The sequence below is a fragment of the Cheilinus undulatus genome, linkage group 18, assembly GCF_018320785.1.
Source record: "Cheilinus undulatus linkage group 18, ASM1832078v1, whole genome shotgun sequence".
Classification (NCBI taxonomy): domain Eukaryota; kingdom Metazoa; phylum Chordata; class Actinopteri; order Labriformes; family Labridae; genus Cheilinus; species Cheilinus undulatus.
Window position 1 is genome coordinate 15,607,084 of NC_054882.1, and position 20,658 is coordinate 15,627,741.

The 20,658-nt window shown below is 38.3% G+C and overlaps 1 protein-coding gene across 1 annotated transcript in view; it reads left to right on the forward strand.

Moving 5' to 3' along the window:
- The window catches only part of stxbp6 (syntaxin binding protein 6 (amisyn)), a 112,590-nt gene extending 101,801 nt beyond the window's left edge, over window positions 1–10,789 (forward strand). The window contains exons 5-6 of the mRNA XM_041813001.1: window positions 5,499–5,656; window positions 7,904–10,789. Coding sequence (XP_041668935.1) covers window positions 5,499–5,656; window positions 7,904–7,927 — 182 coding nt within the window. The 3' untranslated portion in view covers window positions 7,928–10,789. The remainder of the gene's footprint in view (window positions 1–5,498; window positions 5,657–7,903) is intronic.
- Window positions 10,790–20,658: the final 9,869 nt, after the last annotated feature.

The following is a 20,658-nucleotide window of genomic DNA, read 5'->3' on the forward strand; positions in this document are numbered from 1 at the left end:
GAGGTTAGGCTAAAGTGTAAAATTAAACATATTAAATAGAATGAAAAATACATTGAAATGAGGTAAGAAATAAACAAATAATAAAAGGGTGCTAATGCTAATGAGAATAAAAGATGCTAAAGGGTAACAGCAACGTGCTCAAACAGGGAAATAAAACACTTACGAAGAACTTGGGAAAATAAAAACAAGAGGATAGACAACTAAAAGATCATTCTGAAGTTAAATCACAATAAGAGCCATTTAATAGCCATAACTCATATGCCTGTTTTGTGAAATCAAAGAACATAAATCTGCTGTAAAAATAGGTGACACAATGCTTTGATATTTTCCATCTCATTATAGCAGAAACTGGGAAGAAGGTTGAAAATAACAGCAATTACTGAGTACTCAAGAGTCAAGAAGCTATGGATATGTAGGTTAAGCCATGAGTATGACTGGGATCATTTACAGAAACTCTTGACACTGTTTGACGTGTTTCTCTCCATGAGTAAGAGACGCTTAAAGCCCTCTGGGTAATGAGGAGACTTTTTGATGGTACTTGAAGGGCTGATGAGTGTGAGCTCTCTTAACAGAATAATCTAAGGCGCACTCTCCCTCTTTACACCCACATGGATTCTACCTTGAAGCATTAGTGCACTGATGAGAAACTGCTGAAGGCAATGTAGCATGCATGGTTTGAATGGGTGTTTTTGTGTTTGGCTCTTGAATTAAATTATCCTAACTTATCAATGCCATATGCTTTGAGTGTAAATGTGACTTTGCTGTTGGGGTTTTCTGAAGCATATCCGACTTGTTCCTGTTGATAACCATCGGCTTAGTTTCTCGAATCCCACAGCAGCCCAGCCTGTAATCCAGTGCTTACAGCAGACCCGAGAGAGAAGACTCTGAGTGAACTTTCCCCTTCCTTGTTATGTTTGTCTTTGCTCAAAGCTCCTGCTTTCTGCAGAAAACAACTCGCCTTTGTTCTTTCTCCATTGTTAAACAAACCCTGGCTATCAGAGGGGGTATAGCAACAAAATTCCTCCCGCATTGTTGAGAGAGGCGTGCCAGGGATGGACGAGCTTTGGCCTGGGTCAGTCTCAACCATGTAGGAAGACAAAATCAGACATTAGCTCTTCTTTAGTCATAGAAATAAAGCGTGCACCTCATTAAGATGCTGACAGTTTTAATACCAGTGAGCTTTCTTAGCAGACCCGTTCTTATCCCAACTGATAATGCTGACGGCTTCTCTGCTCACCAAGAATAAGAGTTGGGGATCACAGCGTTTGGCACCACGCAACATAATCTACTCCTACACATGCTTCATTCAGTTCCTGATGCTACAGGCCCCCTCCACTCTGCCTGCTCTGTAATTACATTCTCCACTGGGGGAGCCCACGCTACAGCTGATCAATGACAATGGAGAAGAAAGGCACCAAAGAAAAGGGAAAGGGTGTGCTGACAAGAGAAGAGGTTGGGGTTACAACTGAAATATTGCTCTTTGAGCTGCTCAGGAGAACAGGATTGAGAGGAGGCTTTGCAAAATGGAAGGTAAAAAGTGATTGCAGAGCAGAGATGTGGTAAACTAATGTAGAGCTCATTAATCAGAATTTAATTTCCTTCTTTCTCTAAAGTTAAGAGTCACTGTAGAGTATACTCCATTCATGCTGCAGCTGCAGACTGTGGAGAGATGCATTGCTTAAACTTTTGACGAAATAAAGCAGGAATCACATGACGCCTATCTGTTTGTATGCATCCTGTAGACAGGGTTATATCTACTTTAATCTCTGAAAGAAAACTCAAAATATACCTGCCTTGTGTTTGTGCATGTTTTTCCCTTGCTGTGTGTATGTGCATATAAACATCCACACTTCCATCTGTGTCGGCAACTTTGCTGTTTTGCACAAAATTACTCCCACTTTTTTGAAGGAACACCACCTGGCCTTGCCGTCTGCTTTCTCTGCCGTCATATAACCCACTGCAGGAGAACCGTCCCAATTATCTGTCACTCAGCGTACCTGCCTTGATGCCTCTAGACGTAAACTCCCGATATTGCATTTTCCTGGGGAGCAGACAGAACCAGGCTTGTCAAGTCTTTATACACTCAGTACCTTCCAGCTTTGCTCAGTCTGTTCCTTCCACAATAACTTATTTACTGAATATTTGAGGGTATGGACCTTGGAAAGACTGATTCTAGCTTGTTTCTTGTTTCTGTTTTTTTCTGTACTTGTTCACTTTTTCAAGATGTACTAAAGTTTAGAGAGTGTGGACGTGGATTTTATAGGTGCTTAATTTTGACAGCTGTTTTGGACTAGGTCATCAGCAATCCTTTTTTGTTTTAGTCAATTTTACAGAGATTTGCATCTTAAAGTATCTCACAGTTTGATTTGACATTAAAAAGCTATATAAAGTGTGCTCAAAATAATGTGTTTTTTAAAGCATATTTATAATTTTTTAATCAACTAATTTCAATTGCTTACATTGCAAAGCATTTTAATGTAATATAAATAAAATGTGTGGTCTTAAGCAGGAAAGGTTTTTATCAGAAATTTGTCAGTGGGAAAAAAACAATCGTAAATCTAAAGCCTTCACAGTAAGTGATGCTGTGGTGAAGCAGGTGTTGTGTTTTAACAGGTGACCGTGTTAAACCGTGACTTTTCAGCTGAAAGTGGCAGCGGTTGTTGTACGTACACTGTTTAAACACTGTACATTTGTTTCATCTGTTTTGTCTAAAATTTGTTTAGGAGATTTGAATTTAATGAAAACTAAAGTTTTTGATATCCATTATTATTCCATAAACATTCGACCTATAGTCACAAGTTGACATGGTCACTTGTTAAACCGTAACACCATCCATTGATGTGAAACCAGACGACAGATCTTCTTATTTTTAATGTGCTGATCAGCAGTTGTTTGCTGATGTTCACTCTGAGTGAAAGTGTCAGTATGATGTGAATTCAGACAAATGAACCATTCCTGAAATAGACTACTTTATCACAGTAAGCAGATTTGTCGGGTAAGGCTTCCTCATACCTGGTAGTAATATCTTAGCAAAACCTTGTGCATTTCAATCAGTAGCTAGCAGTGAACTAGAGACGGCTCTTGTTGGAAACTTACAGCAGTTGTTTGTGAATACCAAACCTTTAATGTAGAACACTCAGAGTGACTTTGAACCACAAGGTTTAATAGCCATACCTTGTATATCACTGCTTCAAATAAAAGCATGTTTATGCCAAAACAAGGGAGAAAAGCCGTTAAATAGGTGTAGAAAGCCTCTTAGCTCAGTGAAAGGCTCCTAGCATATGGCCAAAGTAAAATGTGTTACTTATCGCCTTTACACCAGGCAAATTGATTAAGCCGTGGACAATTTTCTGATGATACTTGCAGCATGCAGATCCAATTAGAGCTTGTATTGAATCTTCTCTGTTTCCATTGATTCCCTTCACTTGATTCCCCCATCTGACATTTGTGCGTCATTGGGCTCGTGTGACTACAAACAACCTATTGATACTCTTCAACAATCCAAGTCCTTATTGATTATATCAATACTATTGTGTCATTTGGTGGGAATATGAGACAGCAAATTTATTCAAGTTTCTTGTCAAAACCTAAATTTCCTCTTTTCTTGAAGTTCAGTTCAACATGGCATGATGAGGATTTATTAACCATTGCCTGATACTTATTTTACTGTGCCATGTCTCCTTCTTTAGTTGGCTAAATCCTGCTGGTTTTCCTACATTGGAGAACCTTTTTTGACTAACAAGACTTGATACAAAGTCTGGGTATGCTACCATGGCTGCTTTCAGCTGGGATGATGAAGAGTACAGTCCTGCAGCTGGAGCCAGTACTATGAGTCTGACTTCTACTATCACACTATCTACAACTACCACTTTTAGGTGTCATTTGATGCAAAAACTACCCCTAACACTCACAGAAGAGCTACAGATTCAACCTGCCTAACAGCTCATGCTTTCTCTGTCACACTGATTCACAAGGGAATGCACACAGACAAATGCTCCTACTGCTCTCTTACCTCTGCTTGTAAATTTATGGATTATACATTCAGTGGACAAATATGAATTTTGAATATGATGGTCCAGCACTCCATTGTAGACTAGTTCAGTCTCCTAAATGAAAACTGAAAATATTTTTTGTCAGTTTTATTATCGAACATCTGTTTTTGCATGTTATCATCCTGTCTGTCTCAAGGAAAAAAACAGTTGTTGATGAACATTTTTTGTAATATTTTTAGTCAAAATAATGGAAACTTAAAGGGATATTTCAGTTTTTTTAAGGTGAGTCATATGGGGTATGTAGCAGTAGTCGGGGCATTAGTCTCCAGTAATTTCAGTGAGCATTGTTTCTTTAATAAGGGCTCGCTGGTTGTACCGGCCAGGAAGCTAGGCTATACAGCAGATGGGTACAGTTTCTCTCTGTGGAATTTAGCGAGTATTGGGTAGAAAATGAGCCCCAAACAATGTTGACTCAAATGTACATACTATCAAAAATGTTTGAAGCATTATCCTTTATACCCAGAAAGTCTCTGTGTTTTTGTCACTAGTATAGTGCCGCTTCTACTGCTATGTACCTCATACAACTCAACTTCAAAAATATTGAAATATCCTTTTAAGATAAGCGGAACAGTATGAATATAGTCATAATTTATTTGTGGTTGCTTGAAGCCTGTATTGCTGTTTTCTAATAGTTGTAGAAAGTTTCCATGTGTAGCAGCTGACGTGGCCAGTCAGCAACAACTTTAAGAACATTTTATATTTCTTCCGAAACTAATCTTCTGGCCCCAAATTCATCAACATAAAATCCACCCAACTGGAAAAATGCAGTTGCATTGTCAATAAAGAGAGACCAGCAGGAAGATTGCTGTTCTCAGTCTGCCTGCTATTGTAAGACGTAACAGCAGCACTCCCGGCATGCAGCAGATTAATGGCTTGTCAGTGGAAACATCCGCAGGGCTGCCACGGCTATCGGAAGGTGTGTTCCCTTCTTATATCCACTTCTGGGTCTCCAGGGCTGCCTGTGCAGCCGGGCATATATCCTATCTTTATTACTCTACACTTTAGGAAAATTAAGAGTAATGGCGTGGGCAGGAAGGTTCAAAACTGAAGAAAAGCAGTGCTAAGTGTAAGCAGGGATGACACTTTCTTCAAAAGAGACAATAAATCTGGCGCTGCATGTCTTCATGTTGCTCACTTTGAAGTTTGAAAAGGTTAATTTCACTTGATCTTTACTTGAAGAAAATCCGGTTTGAAGGAATCTCATTAGCCACCTTCCTACATTGCACCTGATGGATGCCATTTACATCATGTCGTCTCCGACTATTAGCACTAATGCAAATGGTCACTGATTAAACTGCACACATTTGTTAAAGCAAGTCTCCTAAATCCTTTTCTTTACTGAAGGAATAATATCTTTCCTCTTTTGTCTTTTCCCTTCTCCTTCTGTCCTACTTTGCCTCTCTCCTCCCTCCTGTGCCTTGTCTTTCCTCTCACCTTTATCTGCAGGTAACAGTATACTACACTCAGCTGCAGACAGTGTGACGAGCGCCGTGCAGAAGGCCAGCCAGGCTCTGAATGAGCGTGGGGAGCGGTTAGGCCGGGCTGAAGAGAGGACTGCAGACATGATGAACAGCGCTGAGCAATTCGCTGTCACTGCGCACAAGGTGAGGATATATGTTGCTAAGATGCATTACAATGTCTAACCTCAGGGGGGCAAAAAATATCTCGTCATGCTTATAAACTCATTATTAGTTCAGCTATGAGATCAAACATTTTACTTAAACCCGAGGAGATTCTAAGAGTTGCTTTATTGTGACTCGAACCCCTCAGCTGTGCAGCCTGCTGCTCTCGGAAGATAATAGCTTTTTTCTTCTTCTTCCCTCATTTACTCTCTTTTGTACTTCTCCACTGGCTCTTCCCTCATCCTGCATGTATCTCATATCTCTTGTTTTTCAGGAAAACTAATTGCATGCTGTTTAATGAGGCTATTAACATAATATCATTTTTTTACTGCAAAACACAAGAAGAAATCTACTGAGTGCACCTGATAATGTGCACACAATAGATCAAACACCCCTGTGATTTCAGCTCGGCTACCTCAGCCGTGCTCACAGAGAGACACGGGCCATCTCAAGTGGGATGTCAATGACTTTCTGGCTACAGCCATCCACTCTCTACTAATATGACTGCTTTCATGCATAAAGCAGTACTGGGGTAATTGAAAGAGTGTTTCAAAGCCCTCATACTGCTTGAAGATGTGCTCCCCGACTGTGATAAATAACAAAAACTGTGATGTGTGCAGAAAAATGCCTCAGCTTTAGAGGTTTCAGGAGACATTGACTGCAGAACCCCAGCAAAGAATCCCTCATTTGCCTGTGCTTCCATCTCACTTACTGCCATTATCTTCCATGTTTTTCTTTGCTAATCATTCGTCTTATGCATTAGTATCAGGAGTCCCCATGCTGCGTGTTTTTGGCTCTCTGTCAGCAGCCTCAAAGATGGAGTAAGTCCTGATAGAACTAAAAAGCCTGTCTGCATGTTCTGTCGGAGGATGACTTGTACATTGGCTTGACGAGAAGTACTTGAGGATTCTTTGACTTTTCTAGTCATCTACATGAGCTCTAAGTGTACCCCTGAATGCTACAAATTACAGCCAAGTGCCTTACTAATCATCTGTGTTAGTGTGACAGGGTCACCTTGACTCTCCTGCTTTTAGTTCACTTCTGCAATTCACCTTCTGTGCATCTCTTTCTGACAGCCTGAGCTGCTCTGCTCAGATTCAGTCCAGACCGCTCATCTCTCAGTGCTGCTCTGCTGCCCCCACTTGTTCAGTTTGCAGATTTCAGTTCTTCTTTTTCCACTTAAACGGGCTTCATACTACTTCCATTGTCTGTGCTGCCTCCATTCATACATAAAGAGGCTATAAAAAGTGTTCAGCACCTTGGATGTTTTACCCTTCAGTTGATTTTATAAAACAATCATGGTGGAAAAAAAATCATTAATGTTAAAGTACAAACATATTTAATATGCAGTAATGCCAGTTAAATAAAAATATGTAATGCATAAATATTTACCATCTTCATGTCAGTATTTAGTAGAGTCACCTTTGGCTGCAATCACAGCATTGAGTCTATGTGAATAGGTCTCAGTCAGGGTTGCACATCAGGACCCTGCAATCTTACGCCATTCTTCTTTGCAAAACTGCTCGAGCTCTGTCAGGTTGCACAGAGATTAGGTGTGAACAACCCTTTTCAAGTCCAGCCACTTATTCTCTATTGGACCGAGGTCTGGGCTTTGACTCAGCCACTCCACAACATTCCCCTTGATGTCTGTAAACCATTTCTGTGTGCCTTTTGCTGTATGCTCCAGGTCATTGTCTCGCTGGAAAATAAATCTTCTCTCAAGCTGTAGTTCTCGTAGTCTGAATAAGATTGTCCCCCAGGATTGTCCTATATTTTGCCTCATTTATTCTTTTACAAGCCTTCCAGGTTTGATGTTCAGTGACTTGGAAATTCTTTAGTATCTATCTCTTGACATGTGAGTTGCTTGGAGTGTTCTTTTGTCTTCATTGTGTAATGGTAGCCAGAAATACTAATATTGACCATGACTGATTTATAAAATCAATAAAGCTTATCCAGCTGAGCTTATTACAAGCCTCACTAATACCGTAATTCATCCATCCATTCATCCACAATCACTTCTAAAGTATCCCTGCCTGACTAGCCTTTTCTTTTGTGTTAAACTACTCTAAATAGTCCAATTCCTACCTTGTATGTCTTGACTTAACTTGTCTGTATTCTATTAAGGACAGCCTGCTACAGTTACACTTCTTTCTATTTGGTTAGAATCCTGGGGTATAGAAGGATTCTCACTTTTTTATTCCCCAACCCCCTCCCCAATGTTTTCTACAGCTTGCCATGAAGCACAAGTGTTAAACCACTGCCAAAACCAACTAGGGGGGAGGGGATCAACAAACGCCAGTTGCTGTACAGGAGAAGGATTCCAGACTATTTTCTGTTTAAAGATTTTAATATGATTACTATTTGTTAACAATGTTAACATTTTAACGCTTTGTGTTCTGATGCATCTTGGGATGGTGACGCATCGAGCAGAAGGGGAGGAAGAAAGGTAAACAATCCTACCGCAGAATGTTTCATGCTTCTGTTTGCCGAAAGAAAAAAAAACATCATGAGCCCCAGCTATAACTGTGTTTTTATAACCTCGGTCACTGAAAACACTTACACTTCTCATATGCCTAGCCACTGATGCGACTGCACACATGCTGACAAGTCATTACCGCTAATCGATTCAAGACAAGCAACAGCTCGCCACCGAGGTTATTAATTGTTCTGTTATTTATGAGCTCTGCAGTGATTATGCAGTCTAATTTGAGTGACTGACCCTCTCATCAGTTTTGGCTTTGGACAGATTTATATCACATATATAGCTAAAGATAGCTCAGATTTGACATAGCGCTTAGATTTAACTCAGACATTTGGACTTCAAACAGGATGTCAGACAAAAACTATCTGTGGATTAAACAAATTGATTTTTATCTTTATTACTGATAAATCAAAACTATATTATCCAAGGGATATTTCTGGGTTTTTGAGTTGGGGTCATATGAGGAACTTGGCAATAGTCGTAGTCAGCATCAGCCTCCAGAGATAGGGGTAACGATGCCCCTTTAAGAAGACTCGCTGGCCATACTGGCAAGAAACCTAGGCTATTCAGCTCTACAGACAGGTACACTTTTGCCACGTTAGTTAGTGAGTTTAAGGTGAAACTAGAAAGCCTCAGTGTTTGGCACCATTTTGCAGTGCAAGCTTTGGCTACTGGCTACATGTTCTTCCGCTTCAGCATATCTGATCAACTCTTTCCAACAGAGAAAACAACACACTAAACTTAAAGTAGTTATTTCAGCTCAGGTTTCCACCTCAACAGCTAACACAATGTTTTCATAAGGTAAACATATTGTGCTGACTGTAGCTTGTCTTATTATCAGCCGTTAGTAGAATAAATTAACAGCCATAAACTTACCTGGATGAAAAATTCACATTCAGCGCTTCTGGTCAGGATCTGTTTCTCCAGTTTATCCTTGGGAAGTTCAATAAGGTTGGTGAAACACCACCGTTCAGTAAGGCAGGGAACTCTGAATGGGGAGTGATGCAGGCTACAGACGTCTGTGAGCTGCTATCCTAGATCAGAAATGTCCTGAAGAAGTGTTGTGCTCTTCCACTTGTGACAGCAGTAGCTCTCCATGATTATGGGCCCACAGTTTGCACTATTTTGCAGTGCAGTCCTCTACTATGTGCTCTTCTGCTTTGGCATATTGCCACCTCCCAATCAGCAGTTTTGGTCTGCAGCTTCAACAGAGACAACAACAGCAAACTAAGCTAAAATAAAAGTAAGTGGTTTAGATGATGAAGTGACGATGATGTTCGTTTACTGTGGATTCTAGGAGATACTTTAATAACTCGGAGAACACAGAGGAACGACTTCTGCAGATGGAGGATTGAGGGGAAGAGGAAAGAAACATTGACGACTGGAGACAAGTTACCTGCTGATGTAGGTGTGTAAAACTGCGAACCCATTATCATAGAAAGCTACTGTTGTCAAAGGCTGGACTTCACAACACTTCTTCAGTACACTTCTGATTGAGAATAGTGGCTCACAGACATCTGTAACCTGCATCACTCCCCATCCAGAGTACCCTGCCTCAACTTTCCAAAGATGATCCGTGTGAAAAATAAAACTCTTTAAAAAAAAAAATAATAATATAGCGTACATTTCAGCCAACGTTGTTTTTGGTTGCATTTTTACCCGAAACTTGCAAAATTGGAGAAAGTGTACTTGTCTGTATTGCTGTATAGCCTAGCTTCTTCAGGCGTATCCCGTTAAAAGGGAAATGCTAACTAAAATCTCTGGAGGCTACTACTATTCCCAAGTACCTCATACAACCCAACTTCAAAAATACCAAAACATCCCTTTAAGACTTCCATTTCAGTGCAGGTTTAGGAACTGCAGTCTGTTCTTCTGTCCATTATTTCAGAAAGTTTAAACCCAGTATTAGTCACATTACTTTCAACATTATTTCACATGAGACTGAATGGCATAAGTGGGGGAAAATATGAAAACAACTAAATAATATACAACATCATTTGTCAGACTTGTCTTGAATACAAACCAAAACTACATGGAATACATTTGCCAACATTTTTGAAGTGTACTTGAAGAACTCTGTTATAAAATGAAGCTTTTTAAGTCTAATAATTTATGTTTAGGGGAATGAGGGTGCAATTCAGTAAACCAGCTTCTGCCCTGTACAAAGCTAACCTTGTAATTCCTCAGTACTATATCTAAATGTCTGTAGAGCTATTATGTCCCATTCACATGGGATCTTTTAAAATTACTTCCGCTGTATTTCAGCTTAACACACTCAGTAAACTACGTTCTGCTTTTGTATAATTTGGGTTGGTCATTATACTGATGTGTACACTGGTAAATACAGGGCCAAATGTCTTAAATGTCTGCAGCAGCAGTGTGTAGTTCTAGTGTATTATTTGTGTCATTTCTCTCACACTGACTGTAACTTTGGCTTCCTCGCTGGTAAGATGGCACCACCACTATCGAGATGTATTTGATTCTTTTTATATTTTGAATTTTATAATTCATGATGTTACAATGCACCGACAACCTTATCTTGCAGAGCACTGTCGAGTTCACAATGAAACGTTCCAGTTGCCTATCTGTTCTTGTGCTTGTATTCCTCTCTTAACACTTTGGATGTTTTATTGTTTTAATAAAATGATATATAAAAAAGAATATTGTCCTTTTTTATAACCAGCTTTAAGCCGCCATCAAGCAATGAAGCAGGAAGTTGAACATTCATTTTACTGGGTGTTTATCATTGATATTGCATTTGTGTGTAAAAAACCACTTGCCCATTTTTTTTAACGATGTGCTGCTAGAAGAGTCTTTTTCTCACTCTGATTTACATCAAAATAATACGGTTCTTTATCAGTGCCTTTGCTGTTAAACTCACCTCAGTCAACACCTCAGTGTTTGTTCTGTTTGGCGTAATGATGGAGCAACACTGAGGATTGATGGAGAAAGACTTTTTTTGAAGGTTTTTGGTTCAATAAATGAAAACTCAGTTTTGTGTCTTTGCCACACAGAGAGGGACACAGAAGGTCACAGTTACTGAAGGTCTTATTCTGCACATTTCACTTCAGCGCCTTGCATTTTTTTGTCTAGTTTAAGCTTTCTTTGACTCTTTTAGACCTTTGAATAGCTGCATTTAATCTGCATGCTTCCACTGCTGTCTTCCTTTTTAAGAATTCACCCTACTAGTCCTACACTGTTTTTATTACAAAGATCTAATGAAGGAAAAACATAATTTTAAAACTTCCATTGATTATTGTATATGATTAAAACAGTAATAAACATGCTAATTTCAACTTATGCAAACCGATTACTCTGGCAGTGTTTATACTACCATAAACAAATGTGAGTGAAATCCTTCCTTTAGATATTTACTCTATAATTAAAGTAAGTTAATAGAAAAACATTTCAGAGAAATCAATGCATATTCATCTAAATCCTAAAACTGCTAAATCCATCCTCCACAAAGAAAAAGTCAGCTGGTCTACCAACTCTGCATCAGACAGGAAGCTAGTAGCCCTCATGTTGTTTTGAGTGCATTTACACAGATTTGGGTGTCCCAGTTATTAGCCTTAGCCCAGTTTTGATCATGTTGGGGTTATAGTGTTTATATTAACACAGAGAAACTTGATGTTTATGTTTTTACAACTCAAACCATGGCAGTTTAGAAATCAGAGAAAAATCAGCCCTTTGAGACTTATTGCAGGTCAACATGGTATTGCAGATATTGTTTGCCTCATAGCATAATTGCCCAAGTCATGTTTTGGCCAAATTGTGACATCTGCCTAGCTCTTCTCTCCTAACACTGCTGATTCATTGTGTCTTATTGCCTATATCCTCAGCCAATCAGAGTGCTTGTTACAGTCCATCATAAGTATATATGCCAAAGTCATTTATTAATTAATTATTATCTTTTTTACCTTTTAAGTCACTGTTATTTGTTAAGTAGCCCTTGTTGTGGCTTTTCTTTTTTAAGAAACTTGTTCACACATCTGTTACAGTATAAATAAAAAAATCCTGTGTTTGCCAAAGTGGTTTTTCTTTATCTTTTCTGAAAACCTTAAAATATGTCTTCATTAATTTTTCTATGAGGCTAATAATATGCTGTTATTTCCTCATTCTCAGCAATAGGAAAAGAGAGAAACAGCAAATATAAACATGCCCACACCTCTGACTGAATTTACACAGGTGCATCAGACAATAAGAAGTTATCAATTAAGGATCGGAAATGACCCAAAAGCAAGTTCATTGGTTTGTTAAAGCGCTTTGTAGTGAGTTCCAAGCTGCTAAGATGCTAAAAGCAGTTCAGGATGAACTTAAGGAGTCTGGAGTGTAAGCCAGTCACTAGAACAGCATTTAATGAACATCACAAGGACCTGACTAGCATGTAAGAAGGTAACATCCCAACAAGAGCTTTGTAAATGAACATGTGAGAATGCAGGTCATCTCTCTCAGAGAGTAAAGGCCTTCTGACCTTACTGTGAAAGATGTACCTGTAGTGATAGGGCTTGGGAAAATAATTAAATTTTGCGGTTGCAATTTATATGTGATTATTTTTTAAGTTCCTCATATTTTTAACAAACGCAAATAAATTGTTTGATATTCTGACCAACACAATGTTAGATGCATTAAACTAGGAACATATGATTTTTAAATACATATTTAATTGCAAGTATTTCAATTCATATTGCAAATTTTATTTGAATTGTTGTATCAAAGGGAATGATCATTTTCTTTCATTCTCAGTTCAATCAAGTAAAGCACCCAAAAATCTGGAAAGTAAGAAATTTTGCAACCTTTTCTAAATAATGAAACTTAGATGTGCATTATGTGTAGAGCATAACTTTTCTGCTGCAAAAATGTTTTTAAATTGGTACTTTGACACACAATTCAGCTTAAAGACATATTGCATCTTTTGCAGTTTGAAAATTGCATTCCCACATGCATTATTCCTGCATTCAGGAATAATGTGTTTGTTTGGAACAACTTCCAACTTAGGGAATGCACAGCAGACCTATGTTAGCAATGCAATACACCATTGTGTCATCTGCATAGAGGCGAATTTCACAATCTTAAACATCTGATACAATATCATTGATATAAAGAGTGAAAAGAACAAGAGCCAGGGCAGAACCTTGTGGAATAGCTTTTGTAAGTGTCACATATTCACATTGCCTTAGCTATTGAACCATCTGTATGTATTTTTAAGATAATCACATCATCTAGCTTGCTGAGGCAGCACTAGTGCAGGTAAGGCAGATACACTCCTCAGTATTCAGTTTTCTTTTGAGCTTCTGAGATGCATACCAACTTTTGGATGGTATGCATGGACCACGTTGGGCCCAGAGGTGCTCCAGGTGTCCATGTAAATCAAAAACATAAATACAGTTTTAAAATTGAAATCACATTTGAAATGATCATGCAATACTTGACTCCATGTATGCATACTTTATAGAATACTTCTTAAATACTTCTGATTCCCAGAACTGGCAAAAAAAACAGACAAAAAAACCCCAACATAATTAAAGTTTTACCTTGGATGTCACCTTATATTTAATTTACAGAACCGGTGTTGTAGTTTAGCTGGTGTTGAATTAATCATTCTACAATGCCACTCGCTTCCAGATGTATACAAATTATTTGGAAAAGAGAGTATAGGTGACCTTGGATGTGCCTGAACAAAATGATACAAACAGTTGTGGCTCATTACTTGTGCTTTATGACTTCGCAAATACTTTTTGGTTAAAGTTCATGCCTCCTACAGCACAAACAAATTATTTCTACTGGGACGTGAGCAGCCAAGACAGACATTTAAAGTTAGTAAACTGACCTGTATGTGCAATGAAAACCAATGAAGGAGATCTTTAGTCGCCTTTTAGTGTTGGATGTTGTGTTTGATGCCAGGTTTACTTTAAAGTGGCAGCTCATTTAAAAGGGTGTACTTCCAACACAGAGTGGTTCAATATTACAGCACTAAGACTAAGTTCTGGACACATTCCTGCCCTTGTAGATTTAAAGAAATAAAAACACTCGTTGATAAAGACCTTTGAAGGCATGAGAGATTCAACTAAGCAGAAATGGATCCTATCCAAACATCTCTGTTACACCGTCCCCCTTTACCACCTTAATCATATTTAAATTGTGCAATTAACGATGTGGATCAGTCTGTCAAGTGGAGGAGCTGTACGCCTACAACATTGCTGAAATACATGATCTATAGCTTTGAGTGCTGCAGAAGGAGGGGGGAGTAAGTACCTCATAAAAGCCCTGGTGCACATATCTGCTGCCATTACTCACTCTGCCTGCCCCAGTGAATCACTCCTAGCCCCCTTCTTAAAACTCGCCTCTAATCCCCCTGCTCCTTCTTTCTTTCCCTCCCAGCTTCAGCTACAGTTCCTCAAACTCACATTTCAAACACACGTAGAGATTTTTCCCCGTGAATACATTTCTACCTGGTATATTCTACATGTACACCAGTCACAGCTAAATAACCTCTCTTTACCACAAGAGGGTGCACTAGCCTTGCACAAGCACCCATTAACTCTATCAGTTAGCTTTATTGCCCTGTAGTTTATTGATCAGTGAAGCTGATTAATAGAGTGTAATTTCTGTGTAGTGTTTGTATTGATTGCAGGCTGGAGGCGTGAATTAGGGCCTGATTGAAAGCTGTTTAGTTCCAGTAATTGCTACAGTGAATGTCTGACAGGGGCTTGAGTTACAGTGGGACAGAGCATGTGGGCAGTTACACCATCAAATATTTGCCATCCTGCAGCCGGAGCATGAGACACACCAGAGGAAATCTTATGGAATAATAGAGGGATTCCTAAAGTCTCTTTGGCTGTGTTTTATGTTTTTTTTTCTGTCTTTTTTTTGAAAGAGTTATTTTTTATGATTTATCATAGATAAGGCAGTGAATAGAGATGAAACCAGGGAGAGAGAACCACTACCACAGCCTATGTATATTAACCGTTAATTGGTGTAAAAGAAATAACTTCAATCAGGGTGTTTGTGACCAAAAATGGCCGTATACATAAATAACAATCATAATTAATATGCATTATATAATTTTTCCCATCTACTTTTGCATTAGCTTGTTTTTTAAAAGATCAGACCTGATCATAAATATCAAATATCAATTATTTTTGGGTAGTATAACCCTCTCAATGCCGGTTTAAGTGCAAATCCCTGATTTCTGTAATGTGAAAAAAAAAAACAAAAATATTTTTATATACATGCAAATTTGATTTCCTTGAACATGTTTATCACAGCCTTTATATAATAAACATCTGCGTTGATTTTTATGCATTGTTATTTTTCCTTTTTAGGAATTTTTAGACTCATAATGTAGATTGCCAAAAATGTATTCTATGCATAAACAGATATATCAATACTATACATTACCAAAAGAAACCCAAAACAAAACAAAACAAAAAAAACATTTTTAGATTGTTTTTTAAATCAAGATCAGACCTGATGATAAATATCAAATACTGATTTATATATTTTGGATTTTAACCCATTAAAAGTCAGTTTAATTGCCAAAAAATAAAAAGAATAAAAATATAGTGTGTGTGTGTGTGTGTGTGTGTATATATATATATATATATATATATATATAAAATTTTAAAAAAGAAAAAGAAATTAAATATTTTTTATATACTACTTTTAAATTGGATTTCTTCAGGGAGATTATAACAACATTGAATATTTTGATAATAAGCAAGAAGTGTATTTTTTATTCATTTTAAAATTTTATTTTAGATGTTAATTGTTACACTCACACAGATCAAATCATAAATATTAATTTTTAGGAATTTAGCCCTTTCGTTGCCAGTATAAGTGCAAAAAACCCTGATATATGTTACATAAACAACACAAAAAATGGAATATCTTTCATATATACTACATGCAAATTGGATTTCCTTGAAGGGGATTATCACAGCCTTGAATGAGTTAATAATGAGCAACAACTTTGAGTTTTATACATTATTTTTTTAAGAATTAACCACAATGCCCCTAGATGAAACCAGAAACAAAAGCATTCTATTTCCCCTCATGTTAAATATGGGCAAATGGGTTTTAATGGGGCATTTTTGGTCACCAACAGTCTGAGTGTATACAGAAAGTGTACAGAGCTCGTTATTGACCTGTTTTAAGTTTTGAAATTTATATTTCAAAATTTGTTTGAAAAAGAACTTAACATCCGAAATGTATATTGGTAGCATTAACACAGTCAAAATAATCCAAACAAGGAAAAGGACATCAACACTCTCTATGGGTTAAGCACCCATGAGCCCTCTTATTTAATTTTTTTTAAGATTTGTCTCGAGCTTTTTTAAATATTTACTTTGGCATTTATATTCAGATGGAACAGTGGAATGGAAAACTGAGGAGAGAGTGCATAATGATAATGCAAACACGAGCCACAGACTGGATTGAACCCTGGCTGCACATTTTAAGGACAGCAGCCTCTATACATGCAGTATGCAGACATGACCACCAGGCTACTGGCACCCTACGCTGATTAAAGTTTAAAGGGAGCACCAGTGCCAATAGAAGTGCTGGGGGTGCTGCTTTACAAGTCTCAGTATCAAAGACACATGCTCTTTGGATACGAGGAAATATCAGACAACCAGCCTCACACATGAACAGATCAGCAGTTGGTACTTGTTAATGTTGTGGCTGATAAAGTGAGTATTCATGTGCATCATCAGGTGAATCCCATCCAGCAGTAACCATCCTCATGGTTGATGGTCACACTTGACATCAGTATTTACAACAACATTACAAAAACCCTATCTACACCACTTTCCACATTATTATGCAAATGAATTTTTCTCCTCTTTTCCTAAATATCAATGCAAATGACAGAATATTTTTCAATTCATCAGCTGTTAGAGCTGCAAAACAGAGTTTTAAAAGATTTTATAGGTTGTAAAAAACTGAAAATCGTCATTCATTAAATTTGCAGCATTAGGAGGTCATATTTACTGGTATCAGCTATTTCAATCAAAAACATCTTAACAGGCAAAGTTACATGTTAACATAGAAGACATTTTTGGCTGATTCAGAGCATGGGTTTATGCAGATAAAGGCATAATGAGGAAGGTTTCTGATGGACAAATGCATCAGATTAAGAGAGCAGCTGCTAAATTGTCATTACAAAGCAGCAAACAGGTATTTGAAGCTGCTGGTGCCTCTGGAGTCCCACCAGCCTCAAGGTGTAGGATCCTCTAGAGGCTTGCAGTGGTGTATAAACCTACTATTCAGCCACCCCTAACCAATGCTCACAAGTAGAAACGGTACAAGTGGGCCCAGAAATACATGAAGACTCATTTTCAAATAGTCTTGTTGACTGATGAGTGCCGTGCAACCCTGGATGGTCCAGATGGAGGAGTAGTGGATGGTTGGTGGATGGCCACCATGTCCCAATAAGGCTGTGACCTCAGCAAGGAGGTGGCGGAGTCATGTTCTGGGCCGGGTTCATTAGGAGAGAGCTGGTAGGCCCCTTCAGGTCCCTGAAGGTGTGAAAATGACCTCGGCAAAGTATATAGAGTTTCTGACTGACCACTTTCTTCCATGGTACAAAAAGAAGAGCAGTGCCTTCTGTAGCAAAATTTTCTTCATGCATGACAATGCATCATCTCATGCTGCAAAGAATCCCTCTGTGTCTTTAGCTGCTATGGGCATAAAAGTAGAGAACCTCATGGTGTTGCCTCCATCCTCTCCTGACCTCAACCCTGTTGAGAACCTTTGGAGCATCCTCAAACTAAAGATCTATGAGGGTGGGAGGCAGTTCACATCAAAACAGCAGCTCTGGGAGGCTATTCTGACATCTTGCAAAGAAATTCAAGCAGAAACTCGCCAAAAACTCACAAGTTCAATGAATGCAAGAATAGTGAAGGTGATATTAAAGAAGGGCTCCTATGCTAACATTTTACTTTGCCTGTTAAGATGTTTTTGATTGAAATAGCTTTTGATTTCAGTAAATATGACCTCCTAATGCTGCAAATTCAATGAATGGCCATTTTCAGTTCTTTACAACCTATAAAAACTTTTAAACTCTGTTTTGCATAATAATGTGGAACAGTGCATTTTGAGGTTTTTATTTTTTTTAGATAATGGTTATCAATAGGAAGTTTGTTCAAAAACATTTGAATTATGCTCTAAAGGCTGATGACTTGAACATTTTTCTGACTGTCATTTGCATTAATATTTAGGGCAATAAGAGAAAAATGTCATTTACTTAATAATGTGGAAAGCGGCGTATACTTCTAAGGAGAAAGGTGACTAAGATTTATTTTAAAAATGTGTTGTCTTAACATTTGTGGCCAGCTGATTCCAGTTATCGCCTCTCAGCTCCCACAGCCAATCACAGCTCTTTCTCTCTACACAGTAGTGTATTTAATTATGACAGCCTTCTCAATAATTCCTTTTTACATTAATGCTGATGCACCATGCTGCTGCTGCGGCAAAAGCTTCACCTCCTCCACCCCAGCCTCCTCCTTTATAGCATAAAGCTTGTTGCACCCTCATATTGAGATTTGTGTTACTATGCATCAGCTGCTTCTGAACTAATTTCATTGTTTTCAGTATACATTGTCATAAATATATCTATATCAGGATTTCATCAGTCAAAGCATGCTGCTTGACTTACTTAGGGAGCATGTTCTGAGCACAGCGTTCCCCACCAATTAAAACTGTACATTCATTTTGCAGTAAATATGTGACATGAGTGTTGCTGACTCAAGAATTGCAGCTAAACCTTTGCACACTTTCTACACTGCACGAAAACATTGACAAAGAGTTGGATGTCAGTTCTTTTAAGCTGAAACATGACCTTGCATAAACAGTTTGCATGCAATGTGTGATAGGTTTATTCTTCTCCAACATGCCTGCCTTATGTTTTGTTTTGTTTTTTTCTGTACTATTCATCAATAGAATACAGAGATTGTATCACTTTAAAACAGATAGAATTAAGGCTTTGGCAATTTCTAAACCTTCGTATAAACTAATTAAAATGTAAACTCTCAAAGTGAGAGGACTTTAGCACAGCAGTAGTACACCTTTTATTAATCTATCCCCCATATTAGTATTAGAACACAATGGTGAGTGTCACATCCTTCTGCTACTTATTTCTTGATTGATCTTAACACAAGACTGGAGAATGTGTCCAGTCAGGTGTCACCTTGAGAGCTGCACTCTCATGAATGTCAGCCCAGGAGTCTGAGCGGCTCGATGGCTGCCCTGCTAACTAACTGGCTGGCTATTCAGCCGCAGGGCAACTCCTTTTTAATCTGCCAACCTCCCCAAAGCTCCACGGGAGTAATTACAAGTTACACCCAGAGGTGAGAAGGCTGAATGAATTGGGACTGCACCTCTATTTCTCATTATCGCATACAAATCTCTGCCATGATTCCTGAGTAGTCCTATTAGCCCCGACTGGATCTGGAACCCAAAGTCAAAGTTTAATAACTGCAGCAGGATATTGCCCTTGTCCCTTGGGTTTTTGAAAAGTGGGATTAAAAGAAATGTGTCTGGATGGAAGCACACTGTTTCCATTAAGTCCCACAAAACTTTATAAAGTGTTTCAGAACAGCTCTGCTTAGTTTGGTTTAACAATGAAACCTATATCTTTAAGTGTAAAATGTTCAAGTATCAAAGTATTTAATTTAAACTTTTGTTAAATTGCAGTTGATTTAGGTTGAAAATCCACCTTGTCAGCAATCTGAGCTCATGCATAATAAATTGAGACCTACACTTTTAACAGCCAGTCATTCCTAGGTGATAAATTAAGCACAGAGCTATATGAGGTCAGTTAATCTCAAACTGTAGGCTCATAAAGCTTAAACGTTCTGCTATTTTGGACGGGATGTGTCAAAAGTGACTTAATTAAAGCCAAAGTAGCATAAAAGTGTGACTTACTCTCGCATTTTCTTTCAAACTGGTGCATTTCTACTTAAGAAATTCTCCCAAGGAGTTAAAACTGCAGTCAAACTTCAGCTCTCATTTATGCTGATGCTTTGCTTCATTGTTCACTCAACTGCAGACACTTGATGCTTCTGTTTGATGTGCACGTGTGAAAATCAAGGCCAATACCATACTGATGGATGGAAAAAAGTTTTCATAGTTAACCTGATATTGATATGCTTTTTCATCACTTCTTTTGGTATAAGAGCCAGTAAGTGTTGGTAGGGATGATATAAGCTGTTGCTGATGAACCAATACAATCTCTATGTCATAGGTGGACTTACCTGCCCGCCATCTAACCCTGGTTGGCTTTGTGGACAAAATACTTGTGTGTGCCCTCAAGCACAGAGATAGAGTTCAGCTTTTGTGTTCTGTGATTCCTGCATCCATACTGCCATTACATTTTAAGTGGCATCCCAGTAGGATTTCTTGTCCATGCCTCTGTCCCATTGATAGATGAGACCAGAGACATTATGTTTTTGAGTTGTCCTTCATTTCTTCCATTTGTCCACCCAGGCCATGTTTGTGAGCA